The sequence below is a fragment of the Salarias fasciatus genome, chromosome 5 (assembly GCF_902148845.1).
Source record: "Salarias fasciatus chromosome 5, fSalaFa1.1, whole genome shotgun sequence".
Classification (NCBI taxonomy): Eukaryota; Metazoa; Chordata; class Actinopteri; order Blenniiformes; family Blenniidae; genus Salarias; species Salarias fasciatus.
The window spans coordinates 34,505,245-34,528,979 of NC_043749.1; the positions used below are offsets into that span (position 1 = coordinate 34,505,245).

General features: G+C 49.0%; 2 protein-coding genes across 8 annotated transcripts; one reads left to right on the forward strand and one right to left on the reverse strand.

Annotated features, from left to right (window-relative positions):
* Window positions 1–90: 90 nt before the first annotated feature.
* Window positions 91–9,987, reverse strand: cstf1 (cleavage stimulation factor, 3' pre-RNA, subunit 1). 3 transcript variants are annotated; one of them, XM_030091612.1, is made up of 6 exons: window positions 9,738–9,987; window positions 5,254–5,468; window positions 4,000–4,277; window positions 3,731–3,928; window positions 3,196–3,586; window positions 91–464 (listed from the first exon to the last, which is right to left on the reverse strand). In XM_030091612.1, the coding sequence occupies exons 2-6, from the start codon at window positions 5,420–5,422 to the stop codon at window positions 205–207; spliced, it is 1,296 nt and encodes a 431-aa protein (XP_029947472.1). In that variant the 5' UTR covers window positions 5,423–5,468; window positions 9,738–9,987; the 3' UTR covers window positions 91–204. The 3 variants fall into 3 exon arrangements, with proteins under 3 accessions (XP_029947472.1, XP_029947471.1, XP_029947473.1); XM_030091611.1 differs by lacking the exon at window positions 9,738–9,987 and adding an exon at window positions 5,723–8,682; XM_030091613.1 differs by lacking the exon at window positions 9,738–9,987 and adding an exon at window positions 5,562–8,682.
* znf831 (zinc finger protein 831) lies at window positions 9,313–19,014 on the forward strand. Of its 5 annotated transcripts, none has more exons than XM_030091605.1 (5): window positions 9,462–9,562; window positions 9,679–10,335; window positions 10,691–14,576; window positions 16,718–16,920; window positions 17,625–19,014. In XM_030091605.1, the coding sequence occupies exons 2-5, from the start codon at window positions 10,117–10,119 to the stop codon at window positions 18,216–18,218; spliced, it is 4,902 nt and encodes a 1,633-aa protein (XP_029947465.1). In that variant the 5' UTR covers window positions 9,462–9,562; window positions 9,679–10,116; the 3' UTR covers window positions 18,219–19,014. The 5 variants fall into 5 exon arrangements, with proteins under 5 accessions (XP_029947467.1, XP_029947465.1, XP_029947468.1 ...); XM_030091608.1 differs by having other exon boundaries at window positions 9,679–10,083; XM_030091609.1 differs by having other exon boundaries at window positions 9,679–9,871.
* Window positions 19,015–23,735: the final 4,721 nt, after the last annotated feature.

Here is a 23,735-nt window from a genome sequence, read left to right on the forward strand (position 1 = left end):
CTGTTCTTGATGAAACCTGCAGGTGAATCGTGGAGTCAGAATATCTGTGGCTCTGAGAAGAAACCAAAACCTGATTCTTTTCATTTTCTTTATTAAAAAATGAACAACATCAAAAAGACGGGCTGGACAGAGACGAGAGGTCAAGGGTCAGTTCTGGTGAGTTCAGGGGGGTCGCAGGCCGGCGGAGGTCCCGGTGGGTCCGGGTCAGTCGGTGGTGGTCCGGCGGTACCAGAAGCGCGCCCTGAAGTCGTCGCTGCAGGTCATGAAGCCGGGGTTGGTGGGCGAGTGCACGATGCAGCGCACGATGTTGTTGTGTCCCAGAGACAGCAGGTTCTTCCTCTCGGCCGTGCGCGAGTCCCAGCAGCACAGCGAGATGGTGCGCTCGTCCGGCAGCAGCACGTAGTCCTCCGTGTGGTTGAACACGCCCTGCGTCCGGTGCATCTGCCTGCCGCTCAGACCCGCACCTGAGGAGGACCGGGACGGGACCGGGATGGGACCGGGACAGGACCGGGATGGGACCGGGACAGGAGGACACAAACACACAGCTCAGACTGGTTCCCTTTGAAACACTCAAACACAGGAAGGTTTCAGGACTCTAATGAAAACTGGTTTGAACCTGCTGAAGCAGCTCGGCTCATGTCTTGATATGAAGCTGATCTTAGAGTCTTCTCTGGTCCAGACAGTACACTGAGAGCAGAGGACTTCAAACTGTGAGACGATCGATCAGACTCCAGAAGAAGGACGGGAAATATCAAGAACTTCCTGTTTGTTTTTTACTGAAATGTGCTGCAAGCTCTAAATAACTGATCTCCTGAAGAACAGAGTGAGTTTCATCAAAATAAGACATTTAAAGGGTTAAAAACGGTCAAATCACACTAGTGTTCAGCATTTATCAGGAGAACTGAGAGTATAAGAGTTTAAAATAAACCAATTAAAAATGCACTAAATACCTATAAATCTGTTCAAAGTTCAGTTTAAAACTAATCAAATGAAAAAAATAAAAACTTTTAAAATAAAGACACATTTCAAAGTATTATTTAAAAGTTTGATCCTTCGGTGTGATTGTTCCACGTTTAGCCATGCTGTAAACATATCCTGTAATAAACACTCCTGTCGTCAGTATTAAGGTGCATTAAGGAGTTTTACAACCTTAAAAATACTTATTTTCCCCCATAAATATGTTACACATTTTTAATGATGTGTACAATGTGCCCTGACATATTCATTACCAGAACCTCTAACAGCGCTAAACTGTCACTTGAAAGTCACAGTGCCGGTCCGGCTCCAGCATTTTTTTTGGGGAGAATTTGAAAGGAATGACGTAATGCGCGCTCCGGCTGGTTAGGTTTCGTTTTGTCCGCCATTACTCCACCAGATGCTTAGTGAGCAACAACTGAGCAGGATCTTCCAGAAAGTAAGAACAGACTGGCTTCTAGCACTGCCACAGCTCCACACAGACTCCACCAGGCAGAAGACACTTAAATCTTACTCGAGCGCTTCTAAAAGAGCGAGGAAGGAGTTCCTCTCTTCCGTGCACGCGAGCCACAGGGAAGAGTTTTTCACTAAGCTGCATTACGCCCAAGGCCTGCAGGGGGGCGCTGTTTCACATAAAACGTGCAAACTCCTTAAAGCTGCTGTAGGCAGGATTTTGCTAGTCAATGCTAATTTTTCTGTGTTTTCTTTGGATTAAATGTTAGAGTATCCATTGATAATCCTTTAGGAGTGTAGCATAATTGCACTACCGCGAGGGCGCAGCGTTTCCATCTGTCTCTGTTCTGAGCTGAAAAGGAATCTCAACAGCTCCAGGTATCTTTGACCAATCAGAAGAGCCCCTGAGGCTCTAACCGTGATTGGTCGAGGCGCGTTCGTCGCACGTTCTTGTGGGAGGGGCTTAACGTGCGTAAGGGCGTGATGTCAGAGAAAACAGGACAGGATTGGCTGTGCTGGGTTTCAAATCGCCATCTTAGATGGGTCAAATCGCCATCTTGCTTAGGTAACCCTAAGCAAGATGGCGGAGATGCGGAATCCTGCCTACAGCACCTTTAAGGCACCTTTAAAGCAAAAACGTATTTTGTGACGTCTGTTTAAAATATAGCGACATTATTTGAAGCCATTGATTTGAGGCTGATTAGCTCTTAATCAATTAATAAAAACCGAATTCAACTGAACTAAATAAATGTGAACGTATTTAGAGGCCTCTCTGGGTGGAACCAAAGCTGAGGGCTCAAATAACAAAACAACAAAAATAGAGATGGAAAAATAGCATTAACAGTACAAGAAATAAATATCTGGCATTGATGTTTGATCTCATTTCAGAAACTGAATCTGTCTTGAAAGGCCTGAAGTGAGAAGAGATTTAGAGAAGACGTCACTCCGGTTCCGTCCTCGTCTTCTGACTCAACGTTCTTCTGTTTTTAATCCAGATCGACTCAGAGCGAGAGGAATGACTTCAGAACCGGAGAAATGTCCCGTGAGGAGGAAGTGCTGCGATTCACACGAACCAGAACCCTCCTGGTATCAACGCAGATGAAAACACTCAGTTCCACCAGCTTTACCCCGTCGGTGCACGTTCTTCCTCTTTAAAACTTCATCACTTCATCTCACTTGTCCAGTCACTACAGTTTTATAATAAATACAGTAAAGTACTGGTGTGAGGTTTTAACACACAGATGTCCAACATGCTGCGCTGTCCCTGAACGCCTCACATGTCTGTAATCTCACCAGACCTCAGATTATTTATAGAAAACATTTGCCTGAATCCTGGGGATTATTTAATAATGTGGATAAACAGCAGGACCAGGCTACTACTACTACTACTACTACTTCACTACCTGCGAGTCAAAATGGTCTGAAGATCAAGAAATAAAGTCTTGAAATATTCATTCTCTGTGTAATGGATCTGTATCGTGTTTGGGTTTCACTTTCTGAAATGAGTGAAATAGAATACTGAGCTGGAAATGACCTGCAGGAGGCGCCGTCAGCTTTTCTCCTCCAGATAAAGAAATAAAGACCTCACTGACTGCAGGGACACTGAAGCACTGCTCTTCTAGTCTGGCTTGGACTCACTTTATGAGCAGAGCTTCAGGTGTGAGAGCGCCCTCCGCTGGAGAAAACTGAGGCTTCCACCTCAACTCTTCAGCTGAAAATAACCTCCAACAGGAAGTGAGGGGACTTCTGACCGCTGCTGCTGCTCACCTGTGTACTTGACCAACGTGCGGCCGGTGGAGATCTCCCACAGCTTGACCACCGAGTCCTTCCCGCTGGACAGGATGTACTTGGAGTTCTTGGAGAAGACGGCGGAGCAGACCTCGGCGCCATCGTGGGCCTTCTCGAAGGAGGCCACGCAGCGGTTGGACACGCCGTCCCACAGCTTGATGCTGCCGTCCTTGCTGCAGGTGACGTAGCTGTTGGCCGTGGGGTTGTAGCTGACGCCGCTGATGGTGTCGGTGTGCTGGTCCAGCGGGTTGCAGGACACGAAGCACTGGAAGGTGTTGACGTCGTAGAGGCGCAGGGTGGGGTGCTGCGTGCCCACCAGCAGGAAGTCTCCCGACGGGTGGAAGGAGATGGAGCGGAGCATCTCCGCTTCCTGCAGAGCACAGGTCTCCACTTATTACTGAAGAGTTACAGTCAGGATCCCTTTAAGACCGCGATGAAGCTCCGAGTCTGATCACGTTTGGTAACATGTGGCGTTAAATGAGCTGACGGAGACGTCTGAGACTCAGAGGCCGACCTGTATGTATTTGAAGGCTCTCTTTGCAGACGGTTTGGAGTAGTCGAACAGCTTGAGGGTGTAGTCTCTGGAGCCGGAGGCCAGGATCTGCTCGGTGGGATGGAAGGCCAGGCACGTCACTTCGTCCACGTGGTCGTACAGCGTCCGGATGACGGGGTGGTTCTCCATGTTCTGCTGCGCCGTCTCGTTCATCATCACCTGGGAGACAGAGAGACGGACGTGAGAACGCCGACCCGCCGCCGGACGGCCGGGCCAGAGCGCCACCTCACCTCGATGGGCATGGCGCTCTTTGCCAGCATGCGCTCCGTGTCCAGGATCTTGATGGAGGCGTCGGCGGAGCCGGTGGCGATCAGCTGCCCGTCGCGGCTGTACGTGGCCACCCGGCACGGGCCTTTGTGGGACGTGACGTAGCAGGTCTCGTACTCCGACGCCTCAGGGGACATGGTCTGAACGTCGGCGTCGAACTCCAGGTCGATGCCGACGCCGGGCGCCACCGTGTCGGAGCGGCCGATGGCGTACTGAACCGCACTGTCGTCATTCTCCATCCCTGTGGGGGGCGACAGCGGCGGCAGCAACACTCTGTTTATGATCACTGAGTAAACCCTGGACCACTAAACACATTTTAAAGCAATGAAAGGCAGCAGCGCTTTATGAGTATTACTGCCATAATAATGGTAAATTTGAAATAAATTTTGCAGCTTTAAAGGTGTAATACAGGATTTTGATTTCCGGGTGGATCATCTAAAAAATTGGTGGGTCTGTTTGTCAGTCATCCTGACGAGCTGGTTTTGTAAGGCGGTTCTACGTGCTTGCGCCCAATCAGCTTCTCCCTTTTGCGCATTCAGAGTGTTTATGTAGCCGGTGAGCTTCTGAGCTCGTACTTACCGATGGCGAGTCTGACATAATGAAACTGTAACTGTTTCGGAAAACAAGCTTTATGTATGAGCGAGGCCGATCACAGAAACTGTAAACAGAGCCGTGCACGTCCGGAGAAGAGGAGATCGCGCTCGCACGCTTCCGCGTTTCCTGGGAGAAGCAGGAGAGCCGGGCGGATGGTCTGGCGCATGGCGTTGTTCAAAAAGTGAGTAACAGACGTTTGGCTTCGTCTTTTCGAGAAAATCCTGTATTAGACCTTTAATTTCAGTGTAGATTGTGAAATACACAGATTGACAGAAACAGTCAATAAAACTGCTGTGGAGGTCAGAGAAGCAGACTTCTTCACAGTTTCAAATCAAACCTTCAAACCTTGACCCCGCAGCTCCCCAGGCACACACACCGCTCCTGGTAAAGTTAATTCAATATGTTGTGTTGAATACAGAAGCTATATCGGTGATCTCATCTCTGGGCTGCTTAAAAAGTCCCACAAGGAGCCCATCAATGCATGATCTGGTGCATCAGGTCTGCAGCACCAGGGGCTGCGGAGGACCAGGGGCTCTGCAGGACCGGGCTTGGTGGCAGCTGTGAGAGGCAGTGACCAGGGGGGCGGGCAGGGGGACGGGCAGGGGGGCGGGCAGGGGCCTCACCTATCTTCGCCAGCTGCATGAGCTGCTCGGAGGGCGACACCACGCTCTGGGGCTTCACCTCGCTGATGAGGCTGTTGGCGATGCTGGTGTAGCCGTCGTACAGCAGCTGGCTGATGATCAGCTTGTACAGGTGCTGCCGGTCCTTCAGGGTCGGTTTGGGCCGGAACATGCTGGCTGTCTGTCACCTCGACCGGGCCGCAACAATCCGTTTCCAGCTGCGTGTAAACAAAGACACCGTCAGGTCCTGCGACTCCAGCAGCTCACACACATGCTAACGGAAGGCTAACACCATGCTAACGGCTACCGACCAAATGAATGGAGCTGCTGCTTAGCACAGCGCGAGCTTCCTCACCGCGGCGCGAACAGGAGATAAGACAGTCAGCAGAGCGGAACCTACTTCCGCTGAGTATTTATGCACTGAGACAAACTGTTTATGTCCTACTGACATGTAAAAAACGGAAAAACTAACCCGCTTCAAAGTTCCAATGGCGTTCCTGCGCCTGCACACACGTTACGTTTTACGTAATGACGTCATACGTGACGATTCAGAACGCTGTATAGATTTAATCTGGCAGAGCCAGACCTGTGTGTAGTAGACCAATAAAGATAGACCACAGGGACACAAGCGGATTAAATATATACCAGTAAGTAGAGTCTTGACACCTGTAAACAGAATTTGTGTGACTGTTTTCACATACGAATATGAGTAGCATTCCAACTTCCAGCTCTGCTGTGATGCAACTTTGGGAATAACAAAATTCACAAGTTTACCAACAGTTTACACAGATCACAATGCAATAAACAGACTAACACTGACGTTTACAAAATAATATCACTTTAAGGTTGGCAAGGTTTTGCTGAAAGCAGAGGGTGCGTCTGTTACCAGGTTTTAACAGAATATCCGACATGTTTCATGATCGATTGTTTAAACAAAGTTTACCATAAATAAACCATTAAAGTGAGAGTAAAGGCTTGTCCACGTTTCACTTTTCTGTCTCCTAATAATTCCTTTAAAGATCAATGACTTTTGTTTGAACAATTTTTCAGATAGTCTTGAATCTCATTTTTAACTATTGACAAAGTGTAGTTTTTTTTTTATAATACACAGTATTTGCATGTTTCAGTAATTTTCATGGCTTTAAAGGAGCAGCATGCACAATCATGCCTGTGGTGTGGTGGAGTTTATTTATAACTATTATTATTAGCACAGGGCTTGTAGTTTGTAGTAGTGCTCTGCTTTGCTTTGGCAGTCCTGCCTCCAGCTGCAGCCACCACGAAGCTCTGACATGCAACAAGCAGGGAACAGTCCATAAGCCATCCAGGTCAAGACCCTCACAGCGCCTCCTCGCGGCACGCCATGGGAACTGGTTTCAGGCTAGACTGTGAGGGATCATGGGAGCAGGCTGAGGCCCCAGAGGTGTAGTGTGAGTGTGGGTCCACTCTGATACTCACCAACTCAATCGCTTGCTGCCTTGCAGGCTGTAAAGGCGAGGAGAAGGAAGACTGAGATCCTAGACCTGTGACTGCAGGTCAGTCCTGCACGGAGTCAGTCCTGCATGCAGGTGCTTCAGGATATCACTTGTCTGATATCTCACCTGAGATGAAAACATCATCCGACAGCACTCTGATTTTTTAAACCACAAACTTCCAGAAGACACTTCACAAACGCACGTCTGAAAATGTGCTTCCAATCCGCACGGCTGGGAGACGCCTATGAAAACACCAGCAAACATGCGTGGTAGGAGGTGTCTCGTTGCCATGACGACCCCAAGCATGCTCTCGTTGGACTCGTCTTCAGTTGCCTTGGAGACCAGCTGGAGTTTGTACCAGAAAAATGATATGAAAACTATTCTTTTCCCCAGGCAGATGTCGTCTGATAATTGCACGGTCAATAACACACAGTGACATGATGTTCTCAGAGGCAGCGCGGGACATTCATCAGCGGAGTTATTCATTTATCTCCACAGAAGCATTAAAAAAAAACATGTAGGCTCCGAAGGATTTCTTCTCAGTGATACTGATGTGAAAGAAGCGCTTTATAAACACAGCTGCTGTTCTCCACTGAAATACATTCACTCATTATTACACTAAACAATGTACTACCTGTCCTCTAGCAAACAGGAAAACACATTCCAATGGAGGAAAACATGCAAGAAATCAGGTATTGTCAGATGTGAACTGATGTATTGCGTTTTATTTCTGTGGTTTGTACTAGTTATGGCAATAGATAAAACGAGTATAATGTTCCATGTGTGCAGCATGAAAAGAGAAGATGAAGATAATGAAGGAAGCCTTGAACTCCGTGCAGGACTTCGATTCAGGAGACTGGGGTCAGACTGAGCTGCACAGCACTAAAAATATATATTTTTTTCAAGCTAAATCAGGCTTTTTATTGAAATACAGTCAGTTTTTTTAAATTTGGAAAATTCTGATTGTGTGCGAAATGTGTGAAACGTGTGCTCAGTCGAGTTGAGATCAGGCGATTGACTGGACCGTTCCGGAACATTCCTCTTCTCAGCTTCAGAGAGCTCCTGGGCTGCGCTGCCTGGATGTTTGGGTCATTGTGAGTCTGGATTAAGAGTGTGTCTCCTGGTTGATCCAGAACCGTACTGGCTTTTTCAGAGTCAGCTGGCACTGGAGCTCCTCTCTGATCCGCTGCCACGTCGCAGCACTCTGGCCTCTCCTGGCTGTGTGGTCGGCGTCCCATCAGGACCCGGTGTGGGACACATTGTTCTTGGATGTTTTTTGTTCTGTTTTCTCAGTCATGGCTTCATTCACCTGCACGGGCAGCTCCTTTGACCACATGTTGTCTTATATCCAGACACAAGCACCACTCCACACAACTCCAGGCCTTTTGCCAGTGTCATTGATAATGACCACACCTGCCCATCACATAGCCTCTGAGTTACTTCGGTCCATTTTAAAAAAAGAGGGTGGCACATTTTGAGCAGCAGAAACTCCAAAATCCTTCATCTAATCTGAATGTGGAACTCCTCAAATGAAAGTAGAGAGTCTGCTCTTCATGTCCATTGTATAACTACAACTGGAATATGTTTCAGTAAACAGGTTAAAAAAAAACTCATGTCAGTGTCCAGTTACTCATGGATGTCTCTGTAGATGACTGGAGCTGTGGTTGTTGCTGGGAGGTGTTTGTGGGAGTATTGTCTCAGTGCCCACTTCTGCACCTGGACGGAGCCACAGCCTGTTCTTCTCCTGGACGTGAGGATCAGAGTGATCTTTATCCGACAGGAGGGGAGATTTTAGCCAAACGTCAAACGTTTCAAGACCATAAACATAAACCAGCGACTCACGCAAAGCAACATACCTGCAGTGTTTGATGTTTTGAGTGAATCATGCTCCAGCAGAGTACCGTGACCTCCTGATAGGGCGGCTAACCCCATCAGGAGGCTCTCTGATCCCTGCGCCAGACTGTCCACACGACCTGCTAGCTAAAGCAGAGATGCTAAAGTGTGTTAGCACCCTCAGATTCAGGTGGTTCGCTTTATGCAGCTAAAATAGGTAAAAATACCAGCTGAGAACACAAAACTCCTCAGTAAACAGATCGATGCTCTCCGCTTCCCCACATCCAGCTCTACTCAAACTTCGCTGAACCAACGTGAGCATGGAGGTGAGCCTTCTATAAACATGCGCTGCCTGAACTGCTGCACCCCTGGAAACTGGCTGGAGGTGGGAGATTTCACCCCGGCAGCCTCTCACTCCTCGTCCATTCACTCCCTGCTGGAGTGGATGAGAGCGGCGCATGTGTGGCACTAACGCCGGCTGTGCCCCCGTCTGTGTGGGTGTGCGAAACACACTGTGTGGGAGGAAGTGTGTAAGTGGTGGAGGTGGTGTGTGTGTGTGTGTGTGTGTGTGTGTGTGTGTGTGTGTGAATGAAGCAGAAATCAGGAACTGCCTCAAAAAGCTGTTGATGGTGAATTCAAATGAGCGGCTGGGACGAGATGCGAGCCTGCTGCCGGTTTCACTTTGCCGCTCAGCCTCCGTCTGCCCTCAGGGCCGCCGATGGTGCAGCGTAATCTTTGTTTTCAACTTGGCCTCCGGTCGTCTTTGTTTGACAGCTACGCAGCCTCCCATCCAGCCCCCTCCTCTCCTCGCTCTCCTCCTCCTCCTCTCTGCCTCGCCGCTCTCACAGTGCATCTTCACCCTCTCGATTTGCATTTCTTCCTGCTTCCTCGTGACAAGAAGCGCTTCACGTCAAAGCGCTCAGACCGGAGAGGAGGCAGCGAGCTGAGGATGGAGCCGCTCGGCGTGCACACCTGCCTCGGACGGAAGCTTCACACCAAGACCAATGGTAAGTCACACTTTCGCTGGCTCTCAACTGTTGCGCCTGAGTTCTGACCTACTTCTCACCTGCATGAGCAAATCTGACTCCTTTCCAACTTTTCCTGTCAATTACATTGGAAACAGCGGTTCAAGAAATTGTACAATCACCAGAAATCGTCTAAAAAGTAGTTCCGGGGACTTACATTTTGGAGATTCTGTCCTCACTTGAGACTGGACGCCCGCTGAAAAATGTGTTTCTGCATCGAGGCTGCAGCTTGTGCAGGAACCTGACGTATTTAAACAGCTGCGCAAGAGAAAGAGCGAACGGGCGAGTAAGGTGAGTCCTCATCAGTCAACTCACTCGAACAATGTTCTCAATTCGCTCCGAAAAAAGTCTCAAGTGTGGGTTTTCACAAGCAACCGACTGAACAGTGTGTCCCACGCCAACTGAAACAATGCAGAATCAGACGAGCAAACGTGCAGAGGAAACATCGCAGCAACAGGATATGAAACTTGCCTGCCCCAAATTGTGGCTCTTCATCTTCTTGTGTAGGTGTTGTCATGCTCTGATTAGATTATTGTATGAATGTGACAGTCTGCGCGCAGACAAAGCCGCCGCACGCCGCCGGTACTCGGCGTAATCGCTGCAGACCGGAGACTGAGGCAACAACTACTGTCAGCAACCACCTTTCATTTCAGTGGGAGATAAAAGCCCCCGATGTGACTGTACACCGGTCTGATCCCGCTCCCTCACCCCCCCTCTCCAGCACTCTCCAGCACCGCTGTCTGATTCTCTCCACTGTACGTACACGTTTATTTTTGGATCATCAGAGTTGGATTCCTGCACCGCCTGCCTTTCAGTTCAGGCATGCTTCTACTTCCCGCTCTGTAACCATGGGTATTGTTGCTCCTCACAACAGTGATATCACTTAGACCTGTGTTTTTTTCATCTCAAGAAAAGATTAACTGCCTTGTTAGCCATCTGTGCTGAAGGGTACAGCATATTTATAACAGCTTTAACATAACAGCCTCCAGCAGATCATTATCATTTACTGGATATCTTTCCTCGAGTGAGACATAGAAAGCTCAAATTGGACCTGAAGTCTTTCATCTGAACCAAAGCAAAGGTCTAATGCGAACTGTTGCTATCTTTCAGGTAATTAGAGACTTGGCACTGGTACATCACGACGGGAGCAGCGTTACCATGGAGACTGGCAAGCCGGGATTGGCGAGCGCTCCCATGCACATCAGCTCAGTCGCAGCACAGGCGGAGAGCAGGATGGACGTGCAGGCCCCTCTGACGGCGGTTTACATCCACACGCTGCCGGCTCTGCCGGCTCAGCCTTACCGCCAGCCTCCGGCGGCCGTCCGCGAGCCGGCCACGCTCCATCTGGCCGCTCCTCCGCTCTACTCCAAGGAGGCGATCCCGTTCCTGACGCTCCACTTCGCCGGCGAGCTGCAGCCTCAGCCCGGGCTGAGCACCGCCGCCGCCGCTCCCTCGGCCAGGCTGAAGTCTGTGGGGAAACACGTGTGTCCTCACTGCGGACGGGACTGCATGAAGCCCAGCGTGCTGGAGAAGCACCTCCGCTGCCACACCGGCGAGCGGCCGTACCCCTGCACCACCTGTGGAGTTTCCTTTAAGACTCAGAGCAACCTTTACAAACACCGGCGCACTCAGGCTCACGCACGCCTCTCGTCTGAGTCCGAACAGAGCAGCGTGGGCAGCCTGGACAGCAGCTCCAGAGAGGCTGGAGCCTCCAGCTGGTCTCTGGACGAGCATGGTGAAGAGTCAGGCTGCATGGACCGGGATCCAGGGTTACCTGCGACGGACAACATGAGTACAAAGAGTATCACAAAGATTTACCCACAAGCCTCTGTGAGTGAACAAAGTCGTCCAAACCTCAGCGGTCACAACAAAGAACAGAATGAACTCAAAAACACACTGAAGGCAGATGAAATGCACAGTGTGGGCAGTGGTAAACCCGCTCTGAGCGTGGGCCGACACCTCACCCTGCAGAGACAGGAGGCCACACTGTTCTCCAAGCAGTGGGAAAGCTCCTTATCCAGAGGGAAGTCCCAGAGCCATGAGAGCACCGACTCCGGCTTCAGCGAGAGCAGCGATCACTACCTGAGTCCCAGCAGCGTCTTACCTGAACAGAGCCAGGATTCCCTCTCTGAACCCACCAAGGAGACCCCCGAAGCGACCACCTGTGCTGAAACAGGCTCCGGTGGGCCAGAGCCCAAAGACGCTGTGAGGAAGCAGGAGCAGAAAACTCTGGAGGAGCGCATCTCCAAGCTGATTTCAGAAAACACAGCTGTGGTGGAAGACAAACAGCTGGAGAACGTCAGACCTCGAAAGACTGTTCTGTCAAAGCAGGGCAGCATCGACCTGCCCATGCCGTACACCTATAAGGACTCCTTTCACTTCGAGATGAGGAGCAGTCAGACGTCCGGCTCAAACTTCAACAGGAAGCCAGCTCTGTACAGTTCCGTGCCCACCCAGCGCTCCTCCACCGTGGAGCATGCCCCCCTGACCCGCAGCAACTCCCTGCCCTTCAGCGTTACCCTCCTGCAGCCCGAGAGCAGCAGCCCGGCCCCGTCCCGTAACAGCGATTTTGTAACGCTCGTCCGGAGGGGAAGCTCGGGTCAGATCAACCCAGCGGCTTTCACAGTGAGGCCCATGAACCAGCACTCGTCCGCCCACCGCCCACTGGTCCGGCAGACAGCCGTAGATTGCAACCACGCAGCAGACGGTCTCCTCCCGAATTCATCTGTGGAGGAGGCGAGCGGCAGCTTCAGCGGTGACATGGACAGTGCTGACATTTGTGGAGAGCCAAGCAACCGAAAGTTCCGGAGGAAGAAAGCACAGAAGTTTGCTTATAACAAGTGGTACATGTATGGGGGGGGGACGTTTAAAAAGCTCTACAGTCCCGAGAAAAGTAGTGAAAACAGCGGAATCAAAGGCAGGAAATGCTCTACGAACCCAGAGCACGATGGTCTGAAGAGGCTGACCACAGGACAGAAGGAAACAGTGACAGTATGTGGTTCTGCTGGGAACTTCTCTCACAGCGGCTCTCCTCCGGGCCACCTGGACCCCCCCGCTGCTGCTTTACCCCCCGTCTCTGCTCTGGACCTGAATCGACAAACGAGGACTGTCATGGCTCCCCTGAGGAGGAACCTGTCTCTGTCAGTTCTTCCTTCACTGTCCACCGGACCAGCTGTCAGCCTCAGAGCAGACGGTGGGACCAGGACAGAGGCAGGTGACGGGACTGATGAGGGGAAGCACAGCGGCTCAGCCTCACAGCTTCCTGGTCCTCACATTCCCTCCAACAGGAAGAAGCAGAGGACCGACTGTAAAATCACCTGCGCTCTGGAGCTGGACGCCAGTCCAGTCTCAGGGACTTACCCCGCCCCCTCCGTCCCTGCCGTTACGCCGCAGCAGGGCACGAACGTCACTTACATCAACCTCAACGGGACTCCCAGCCACAGCCGACTGGAAGCAGCCCCCTTCCCTCTCGGCAGGGTGTCCGGGACGAGCGCCTCGCCGGCCGTGTCCGTCACGTCTCCAGCGAAGAGCAGCTTCCTGCCCAAGTACCAGCTCAAGCTGCCGAGCGCCGCGGAGGCCGCGTCCACCCCTCCCCCTCCTCCTCAGGATAAATGCACCGCAGATTTCACCTCCACAGCGTCTGCTGCTCAGAGCGAGGCAGCTCCAGTCACCACATGTGCGCCGAGCGGCGGCGAGTCTGCTGCTGCCTCGCCGGTGACGACGACGCACCATCAGCTCCTCCTGCCGCGCAGAGTCACCGCCCTCTGCCACAATCTGACATCGAGTCTCGCCGTGACTCACAGGCAGTTCGCTTCAGCCACGAAAACCACCAGCTGCCTCCAGGACCATCAGGCGGGGCTGTGCAGAGCAGGCCCGGGGCTCCCCTTAACGTCTGCCGCTGCGACAGCTTTCTCACATCTGCCGTACCTCAGCCCAAACCCCGCTTCACCACAGCTCCCGGCGGCGTCCCACGGTCTGAGTTCTGCCGGTCCGGACGCTGCGGTGGCGCCGTGCCACGCCGTGCCCCTGGACCAGGTGCAGCCCGCTCCCCAGAGCGTGTTTCACGTCCAGACGGCAGACCTCCAGATCTGCCTGCAGATCATTTCTGATGAGCAGCTGGCCCTCATCGAGCCGCAGATCGAACGCCCGTCAGGTCCGGGCCTTTCACAGGAACTCGCAGACAGTGTTCAGAATAGAGTCCAGAGTTCCGCCGCTGCCGACAGCACCGTCGACACAAGGCCCGGACAGAAGCAGATGGACCAAAGTGAGCGTTTGCTGAGAAAAACTCCTCCGCTGTCTGCTCGTTTTGGGAAGCCGAGCCTCCATCTGGCTGAAGGCAGCGTCTCCAGCCAGGCTCCGGTCCCGGCAGCGCCGTCCATTTCCCCCGAAGCTCTCCGCCCGCTGCTACACCCACACGGCTACGCTCTGGTAAACATGGAGCCTCGGGGCTCAGCGGGCGGTCTCATGTCCGCTCACGCTTCGTCCGGAGGTGTGAAGTCGGAGAGGAGCCAGACTTCAGAGGAGGCACAGGCTTCTCTTTCTGTCAGCTGCCGCTCTGATGAGCGAGTTCAGCACGAGGCCGGTGGATCGGCCTCCTGCCAGCACAGGCTACACGTGAGCTCTCCGTCTCAGAAAAACCTAGAAACTGAACGGCTGGACGAAGGATTCCAACAGAGACCTGAGAACGAGGGAGACTCACTGAAAGCAGCAGGTGAAGCATGGGGGAGCGGCCGGATGGAGGGAGGACAGAGGATGTGTCAGGGACCAGGAGGAGCTCAGCTCTCCTCCTGCAGCCATCAGCTGGAAGCTGCTTTCTCCGAAGCTCCATTCAAACAGGAAGACGTGGGGCGTGGCAGAGCAGCACCTTTAAATGAATCGCAGGAGCTAATGTGCTTGGTTCCCTCACAAAAAGGCCAATTCACCTTTGAACCCTCAAACACGGAGAGGCCCAGAGACGTTCTGGACATCCATGCAACTACACACAACACCAACACAGGTATGTGTTTATCAGGTTTTATATCTGCAAAATACCGAACAAACATTTATACATGATGAAGAGTCTGAAAAGAGAACAGTCCAACGACTGGAACATGACTGAACATGACAAACATGAAGCACATGAGGAACATGAGGCACGTATACCTGTTTATTCACATACCTACCGTATGTCTCGTATTAGACCATGTGATAGTTCCAGGTTGGAGCCCCAACAGAACCCTGTACGAAGACAAATCTTTGAAATTAAGATTTTACAGTTTAATGCTGAGTATAACAAAGTACAGTCAAGGTCTCTTTACTGCAGGGCTGTTTCTATCTGCTCTCAATTATACAATTGTGGAACAAGGATTGTGTTTCAGTTGTATTTCAATATTTCATGGGGTTTTTTTTTTTGGTACTAGTATTTTTCAAAGAGAATAATTTACTAGAACTTTGAGCAGTTAGTTTTATGGTGTGTTGGCTAAACACAACCATGAGATGAAAGTAAAGGTTAGGCCATATTTCACTTTTCTGCCTCCTGGTAATCCTCTTTAAGTTCAATAATGTCTGTTTTAACCATTTCTCAGATTGTTTTGGATCAAAAACATGAATCTCAGAACCTCTAAACCCTAACAGAGTGTTGACTCACCTGTTGAGACAGAGCAGAGACAGAGAGGAGCACCGCTCACTCCAACTGAGAAGCCCCTTCTACCACAGGGTGGCAGCACACACACACACACACACACACACACACACACACACACACACACACACACACACACACACACACACACACACACCTTCACAGAGAGAACAGAGACCATGATCCTGCTGCAGCGTAATACTTGTTTCGCACAGATCTGTGGAGTTCTACAGGATTTATTTACAGTCCAATTCCTACAAATTCAGTCCCAAAGTGAAGCAGGCACCAGGAGGGTTCACAGGCCGTCCACATCCACAGCTGAAACAGAATCCAGTGAAGTAGCTCTGAGGAGCACGTCAGACAGGGAACATTTATGTGACATTAAAGGTGTGAACATCCAGGACCACATTGAAAATTCATCTGAAAGGCCGTTCCAGAGAGAGAGAGAGAGAGAGAGAGAGAGAGCTTTAAAGTGAGCATGTGCAGGTCTCAGAGTTACTTGTTCCTGCTGACTGCTCCTCACTTCAAAGCCCTTTTATGAGAAACTTCAGCCGGTTTAAAATGTGTTGGACATGCAGCACTTCCACCTTTACCAGATATTTACGACCCCTCGAAGCTGGTGCTGCAACCCTGAAAGGAGAAAATCATGAAAACGTAGAATGAAGGAAACGGCAAACCGCAAACCCTTGATTTGGTGCCGATGAGAAGAAGATCATATCTTCATTCTTCACAATCAAACTTCTGTTCACACAACCTGAAAAAGTCAGAAGGAAAAAAAAATCTATAGCAAAACATTGTTAAACTTTTTCATGCAACCAATGAGTTTTTGGTTTTGTTCCCTGAAAAAAATCAACAGAATTATTTTAATGTGTTTAAACAGCTCCTGGAGAAAACCATTTAATAAAACAAATTCAAATGTAATCAAATGAAATGTATTTTTTCCTGTCTTCAGTCTCCTCTGTGTAACCACAGTTCTCTGTAAAAGTGTTCAGAAATGAGCGCGTTGTTCCTGGCACTGTATTAATGAAGCTGGATTGAAGTGCAGATAGTCAACTTCACCAAAACAATATCAAATGCAGTTCTTGTAAAAACTTGATGAGCTGTGCTCTCCTGTTAACGGCTCAACATGTTTTGCAGCTCCAGATAAATTTACTTTGGCACAAAAGTGGCAGAAGCCATCAGCCTGGTCATAAAGTTTAGAGCCTGTGAAACTAATGCCGTAACCTGTTCACAATGTTCTGGCTGACAGGCCGACGCGTCTGCTTCAGGCTTTATTGGTCCACATTCAACTCAAACCTGCGGCGAATGCGGCGGTGCAGGTGGAGAGCCATCCACTTCCTCTGCTGGAGCTCAGGCTCTGCAGACGGGCGAATTCATTTGTTATCGTAAAGAAATTCTCTGTCAGATGACACACAGACTTGTGATTATTGTTTTAAGACAGCTAAGTCCGATTCAGATCCTGCAGTATTGACACTGAGGAAAAAAGCCGCTCGGCTCATTTGTTTTTCTTCCCTGAGGTCTCCTGGAGGGAGCCACTCCCCGGCTGAGAGAAAACATGGACCAGGCTCTGAAGCACCACCAGGCAGACAACCTCCACCCAGGCCAGGAGGGGGGGCAGGACGCTGGGCCGGGGGGAGCGGAGACGAGTGGGGGGACGATCACAGACAATCCACCAGGACTAAGACAGCGAGCAGAGTCGGACTGCAGGGAGGAGGCGATGGTGAGAGTCTGAGAATGATCAGGAACCTTCTCTGGTTGATGCTGCTTAATTCAACCTCCTGGAAGAAGACATGGGAAGAGAACTTCAGGCTGCAGGTGGTTCTGGACTGACTCCACCCAGATCCAGCTGCAGGTGAAGCTGTGGACTGGAGGTTACATAAAGGGCTTCCACTCTCAGTCAGAGGTGTAACCAGTAAACAAAGATCGATAGAATAGAATAGAAAGGCTTCTCTAATCTCTGGGCAAATAACATAGCTCCATATCGAAAACACACAGAATTCGAAGAGTAGAAGTTAAAATATTAACACGACAAAATAAATCAATAAGTACTAATAAATGTTAACATGCAGAGCTAAGCTAAGTGAAGCTGTAACTGGTGTGAGTATAGAAGAAAGACGTGTAGAAGACCTTCAGTACAGACTGATAGAAGACCTCCCTCGAGTCAGCCGAAGATTCTCAAGCTTTTTCACACTCTCAGTCCATCAATGGCTTGGGGTTAGCTAACCGTTGTCACCAGGGATATATCTGTAACTTCTAAACTCCATCAATGGATTCCACAATGTTTGCGTTTGAACAGGAATAAATGAGGTTTGTGGTATTTGAGGAATGCAGGACGCTAATGAGATGCATCAGTGGAGCTCTGAACACATCCTGCATGCTAGGAAGATGGGAATAATCCCTCTCACATTCTTCTTTTATTAACAGGGCGAAGACAGAGAAGTCATTACAAACTCCTGGCTTTCTGAGCAGCATCTTTTGCGTCTTTCCCACACTGGCTCAGGAATGTCTGAATACCCTCCACAGAGCCCCAAGCAAGCCCCGAGCAGCGACACCACCCCCCCTCCAGTGCAAGAGACCCCCGACGGTCTCACACAGCAGGTCTGTGAACGCACCGCCAAACACCACCCGTCCTGTCAGTCCAGCTCCAACGCAGAGAGTCTGTCATCAGGAGAGCAGAGTGTGTTTTCAGGGCTGGAACCCGCAGAGACTCCTGGACACCAGCTCGTTTATGGAGACGCTCCTGTGGGGAAGTACAGCTGTGGTCAGCAGCTGCTGTCAGGAAGTCGCCTCAACACAAGCCATCCAGCTGATGCAGGGAGGGACATCAGGTCGCCGCCAAAGACGCTCGCGAGTCCGGAACACGTGAGCCAGGAGTGCGGCGCTGCGTCCGAGCTGCTCCAGCTCTGCCAGCCCGTGGAGGCCCTGAGGCCGCTGCTGAGCTGCCAGGACTTCGGCCAGGACTTCAGCCGGGACAGCAGCAGCAGCGACGACGAGGGGAAGCTCATCATCGAGCTTTAAACCGGCACAAGCACCTTTTCTCAGGGGGCAGAAACAGACCGGCACTGGAGCTGCCGGTGTGCTCACACACTGTCCAGATCCAAATCCAACCACTTTCATGAACTATTTCCAGTTTCCCCAAAGAAAATCATATAATTACGACACTTTTTGCTTCAGAAGGCAATCCTGATAATCTATAAGCTTACACTCGCCAGACTACAAACTCATCAGTGCTAAGCTAAAAACATGCTAGCTCTTCGCTGTAGGAGTCTTTCATTCGCTGCACTCAAAAATCAGGGTGGACATTGTCTGAAAAACCCATAAAGACGGACTGAACTGTGATCACTTCTCATCTCATCTCATGTCAAGCATCTCATTTAGGGCTGCGTATCCAAAATTCAGGATTCATTTGACCTTTTTCCCTCTCAAAACAAAGATTCCTCTCCCTGGTATCTGTCCAGTTCTGCGAGGGCGAGCGGAGGCCAGCACAGCTTTACAAGGCATAGAACTGAAGAAGACTTTTACTGTGATTTTCCATAGAAAGCATCTGATGTTTGAAACGTATTTCTGAGAATTTCACAACACAAAAAGAGCCATGAGGTCTTTCTGAAGATGCAATGTTCACGTCGGATTTGCTCCTATTTTTCTCGAACTTTTTCAGGTTTTGTAAGAAGCTATTTGATCGAATGTAAACTCTTTCTTAATGTTTTTGTACCTTATTGAACATTGAATACATATGGAATTGCCAAAAAAAAAAGTGCTCTCAAATGTCATGAGATGAAAATGGGTCTACTGTAGTCCCCGGCCATAAGACAGTTCACAACATGACGAAACTTAAAAAAGAACAAGTTTTATTGTTATTATATAACAGTAGAACTAAATGCCATTGCTTTGCTATAATCAAAATACATGTCAAGGTTGCAGAATATTTATTTAGGGTGACTGACTTCAACTTGTTAAAATGTTCTTGATGTAATTAGAAGTTGAATCTCCTGCTCAGTTCTGACTGGGCCTTAAAGCCATAACGCCTCAGACATGAGTAGTTTTAACTCACATCCCAGACAAATACTGATGGTTATACTCATTCTAACCGGTGGATTCACCTGTTCAGCTGCTGCGTGGAACAGGATGAAACCCCGAGTCATTGAGCTGACGTGAGTATGGACAGTCATCAGTCATTATCGATGAGTGACACTCGCCGTGCGTTGACGACATGTTGGTAAACCTGTTCTGCCTCCGACGAGTCCCAGGCCTTCTGTCAGAGGTTAGCGTGTCAGCTGAAGAGGCCACATGTCAGAGATGTAGCTGAAAACATGTTGAACCTGCAGCCGATCAATCTCCTGATAAAGTATTGATCCCTGGCAGGTGGGCCGATGGAAGACCTCCAACCCTCTGTATGAGCACTGCCAAGTAGGACGTCAGCTATTCTGCCTGGCAGGGTCTAAATCATTTGGACAAATGGTTAAATGTCCACTTTCACAAACCATCACATGTCAGGCACTCGGCTGCCAAAACTCTGGGTCGCAGAAATACATTTTTTAAAAAATCCTCAACATGAAAACATGAGTAAAATCAACAAAACAAAGAGATGTCGATCTGCTAAACCACCACAGTTCATCAGAAAATCCAACACAAAACGATCAACCACACTGCTGCTGCGATAACATGAGCTCAAACATCGGCTGTTCTTCACTTAGTGAAGCTTTAAAGAAATACTCCAAAGATTTTGGACCCACGCCCTATCCCTATCATTTACAAAGTGAGACAAGCTCATAAATACCTTTTTTGTGTCCTAGTCCAGTGGCTGGCTCCCAGCTGTTAGCATCGTAGTTAGCTTAGCTCAGCTGCTGGAGGTGAAGAGGAGACGACGCCGGACTGACGAAAGTGGACAAAATCCTCCTTCCAGTGGTCCAGGGGACGGCGTATTAGCATGTGAAGTAAATCTGAATGGTTATAAAACATTTTAAAAGGCGTGTTTTCCTTTTCAATCCGTTAAAATAACGTTTTGATACACAGACCTGCGCATGCGCAGTGCTCCGCGGAAGGATATACCGGAGCACAGCAGTAGAAGCATAGACTCAGCCGCTGTGCGCCGGTATATCCTTCCGCAGAGCGCTTTGCTTGTGCAGATCTGTTTGTATCAAAACGTTATTTTAACTGATTGAAAAGAAAACACGTCTTTTAAAATGTTTTATAACCATTCGGACTTACTCCACGTGCTAATACGCCGTCCCCTGGACCACTGGAAGGAGGATTTTGTCCACTTTCGTCAGTCCGGATCTGTCTCCTCTTCACCTCCCGCAGCTGAGCTAAACTACCTTCGATGCTAACAGCTGGGAGCCAGCGGCTGGACGCACAGACACAAAAAAGGTATTTATGAGCTTGTCTCACTTTGTCAATGATAGGGATGGGGCGTGGGTCCAAAATCTTCGGAGTATTCTTTTAAAGGCTTCAGGTTTCTGGAAGGTGTTAGTCTGAATACATGCTGCAGGGTCGCTGAATGCTAAATGCTAGATGCTAACGTCCGGAGCACTGCAGGGAACAATGAGCCGCTAACTTCAGGGGAATTTATAATCTGACGGCGGTGTTGAAGATTGTAATGACAGTAAAGCCTCCAGATGGCTCTTATTAATACAGGCAAAATCTTTAAATTAAAAAACTAGAAATTGTGCTTAATTTGGACCGATGAATGAGTCTGAACTCTCTTTAGTTGGATAGAAAAAAGTGTTTGCACCGCCTCCGGTTTCCAAAGCGAAGCTAACCTGGACTAGCCTCGCTTTGGTTAGCGACAAACACACTGTCCTGACTGTGACAGCTGAACTGCTGTCTCTTTCCGTCCTCCTCCTCACGCATGATTTCAGACGGTTTGTATCTGCCGTCCCACGGCGGCGGACAGGTAAAGAGCGCCGCTCCGTTCCAGACAGCAGCGTTCGTGTGGTCTCCCCTCAGGAGGCGCTGGCTGCTTTCAGGTTGGCGTATCGGAGCCGTTCCTCCGGCCGGCGGTGGAGGTGGAGGAGCTGACGGTTGAGTGTGTGCAGCAGCATCTGTTCAGGCGTGTTCTCCGTCTCTGTTTGGCACCGCGGACTGTTGGCACCATCGGCTGAGAGATGATTCACTGCTGTATTCTAAGCACTTGTTTTCATTTTCTAATTTTATATTCCTGTTCCTGGTTGCATAAGCGAGCATGATAAAAGAGTTTGTCTCTGAGTCAGTGTGGCGTTCTCTTTTCTTTCTTTTTCTCATCTCACTCGCATCAGACTTTTGGATTATTCTTTGTTTAGGTGTGTGTAACTCTAACAGTTGATACAGAAAGTCTAAATTCAGCATGAAATGTTGAAGATTTGGATCCATGCCGCAGCATCCTGAGAGCAGCAGTCCAGCTGTCCAAACAGGCTTCATGAAGAGGAAGGGAATAAGATGAATGACAACCTCCATTTCTCCACATCCAGGCCGAACTGCAGCCTTGATAAGCAAGTAAAAACAACAACAAATTAAATCATTCTATCAGTTTAACTTTTTGAAAACCATCGTAAAGTTCTTTGTTCATTTATTTGCAAACAAGTAAACAATAAAAAAGATAATTCAAAACGTTCACTTTGAGATAAAGATGCAAACTCAAAATAGAAAGATATCAGACCTGCCGTGAGACAGGTTAGTTTGACCCTCCTGATGATGTGTTGTTGCAATAGTAATCCTGTGACTGGAGCCAAAAGTATTGGAAGAAATGTACACTTCCTCTGAACTCTTAAAGCGATACTTCAACATTTTGGCAAATTGGCCCATTTAGCACAATTCCTTAGTCATTTCGAACAGCATACTTACTGTTTTTGTGAGGGCGAGCTGTTGTTTATCCAGAGGTGAGTCGGGGAAGGTTTTCGGGACGGACACAATGGAAGTGAATGGTATTTTTGTTCCCCCTCGTCAAACTCATCAAATACACAATCCAACAACCCCAAAACACTTTGGTGGACACGTTATAATCCACACATTCACTACGCTGTGGAATATTAATGCAAAATTACGAGACTGAGTTGTTTATGCGAAGATTGCTGAGACGGAACTACTTACTAAACATGGCGTCTGGGCGTAGTGATCTCAAAAGAAAAAGTCGTTCCCAGTATTTGCTTCAGTGTCGTAACGCTACAATATTATTTGTTGGTGTTCCACAGCGTAGTGAATGTGTGGATTATAACGTGTCCACCAAAGTGTTTTTGGGGTTGTTGGATTGTGTATTTGATCAGTTTGACGAGGGGGAACAAAAATACCATCCACTTCCATTGTGTCCGTCCCGAAATCCTTCCCCGACTCACCTCTGAATAAACAACAGCTCGCCCTCACAAAAAAAGTAAGTATGCTGTTCGAAATGACTAAGGAATTGTGCTAAATGGACCAATTTGCCAAAATGCTGAAGTATCGCTTTAACTCACCACCCTGATTATTATTAATTATATGTATGAAAATTATACGTTTGAAGATACAACAAAATAATGTAACAGAAGAGCCTTGAATGCTTTTATTGTGAAATGAGTGACAGCAGAACCACAACTGAAACAGGGTCAAATAAAGAATGAATTCAACTTTTCTAATAAAGGAGAGTAAAGTAGGATGCATCTGATCCTGAAGGCTGAAGTGGACACATACAGTCTGCCAGCATCTCTCTCAAACAAAAACTTACAAATGAATTTCAATTAATCTCAATTTGTTTTGGAAATGGACATTTAAAACAGACTCATTTCTAAAGGTTCACATTGGGCTGCATTTCTAATCAGGAACGAGCAATGAAGAGAGATTTCAGTTTGTGACGTGAGCGATCATCAGAAAAACCCTGCTGCTGCTCCTGTCAGGACGCCTGGTGCTGCTCCTCCGTGTCCGGCGTCTCTCGCCTTGTTTCGGGGTGTTTGGTGCTCCTGCCACTCTCCACATCCTCCCTGTTCTCCAAACGTCCACAGCAACGTCCCACTTCAGCAGGACGGCCTGAAATTCCTGCCTTAATGACTAGATGTGTTTTACATGTAAACCTTAACTCTTCTCATGTGAACAGGAAGGAGAAAGATTAAACTCCGAATTAAAAACCATCATGTAGCCGTGGCCTGGTTTAAAGACTGTGGCTCTAATCCTCATGGCTCTAATGTTTAAAGAGTCCAGCCTGATGCTGATTTTAGGAACCTGACTCAGCTCTCATCCTGTGACTGCTGGTTCTGAAGGCAGAGCTGCAGGAAACACTCTTCATGCTCACTCAGCTGTGACTAATGTGAGTCACTGTGAGAAGCTGACAGATCTCAGCTCATCAAAACATCTCAGGACATTGTTCTGTAATGAGTCAGCAGGACCGCGCTCCTGATGGATTCTTTGACACTCTGTAACCGCTGATCGGTGTGATGGAGCTGCGTGCTACAGCCTAATAAGGAAGGCGTGACGGGAAGGCGTGTTCCTGTCTGAGGGAGTCCAAGTGGGACAATACAATCCAGTCTCACAGCAATTTGTGCTATGAGTCACGTAAACTAATCTATTGAATCTTGTCCAGAAGCAGTGCTTTGA

Coding starts and splice junctions, on each gene's coding strand:
- cstf1 (XM_030091612.1), bottom strand. CDS start 5,422: ATGTTCCGGCCCAAACCGACCCTGAAGGACCGGCAGCACCTGTACAAG. Junction 3,587..3,730: donor GAGCCTTCAAATACATACAG/GTCGGCCTCTGA, acceptor TGTGCTCTGCAG/GAAGCGGAGATGCTCCGCTC. Junction 465..3,195: donor CACGTTGGTCAAGTACACAG/GTGAGCAGCAGC, acceptor GGTCCTCCTCAG/GTGCGGGTCTGAGCGGCAGG.
- znf831 (XM_030091605.1), top strand. CDS start 10,117: ATGAATGTGACAGTCTGCGCGCAGACAAAGCCGCCGCACGCCGCCGGT. Junction 14,577..16,717: donor TACACACAACACCAACACAG/GTATGTGTTTAT, acceptor TTCTTCCCTGAG/GTCTCCTGGAGGGAGCCACT. Junction 16,921..17,624: donor ACTGCAGGGAGGAGGCGATG/GTGAGAGTCTGA, acceptor TTTTATTAACAG/GGCGAAGACAGAGAAGTCAT.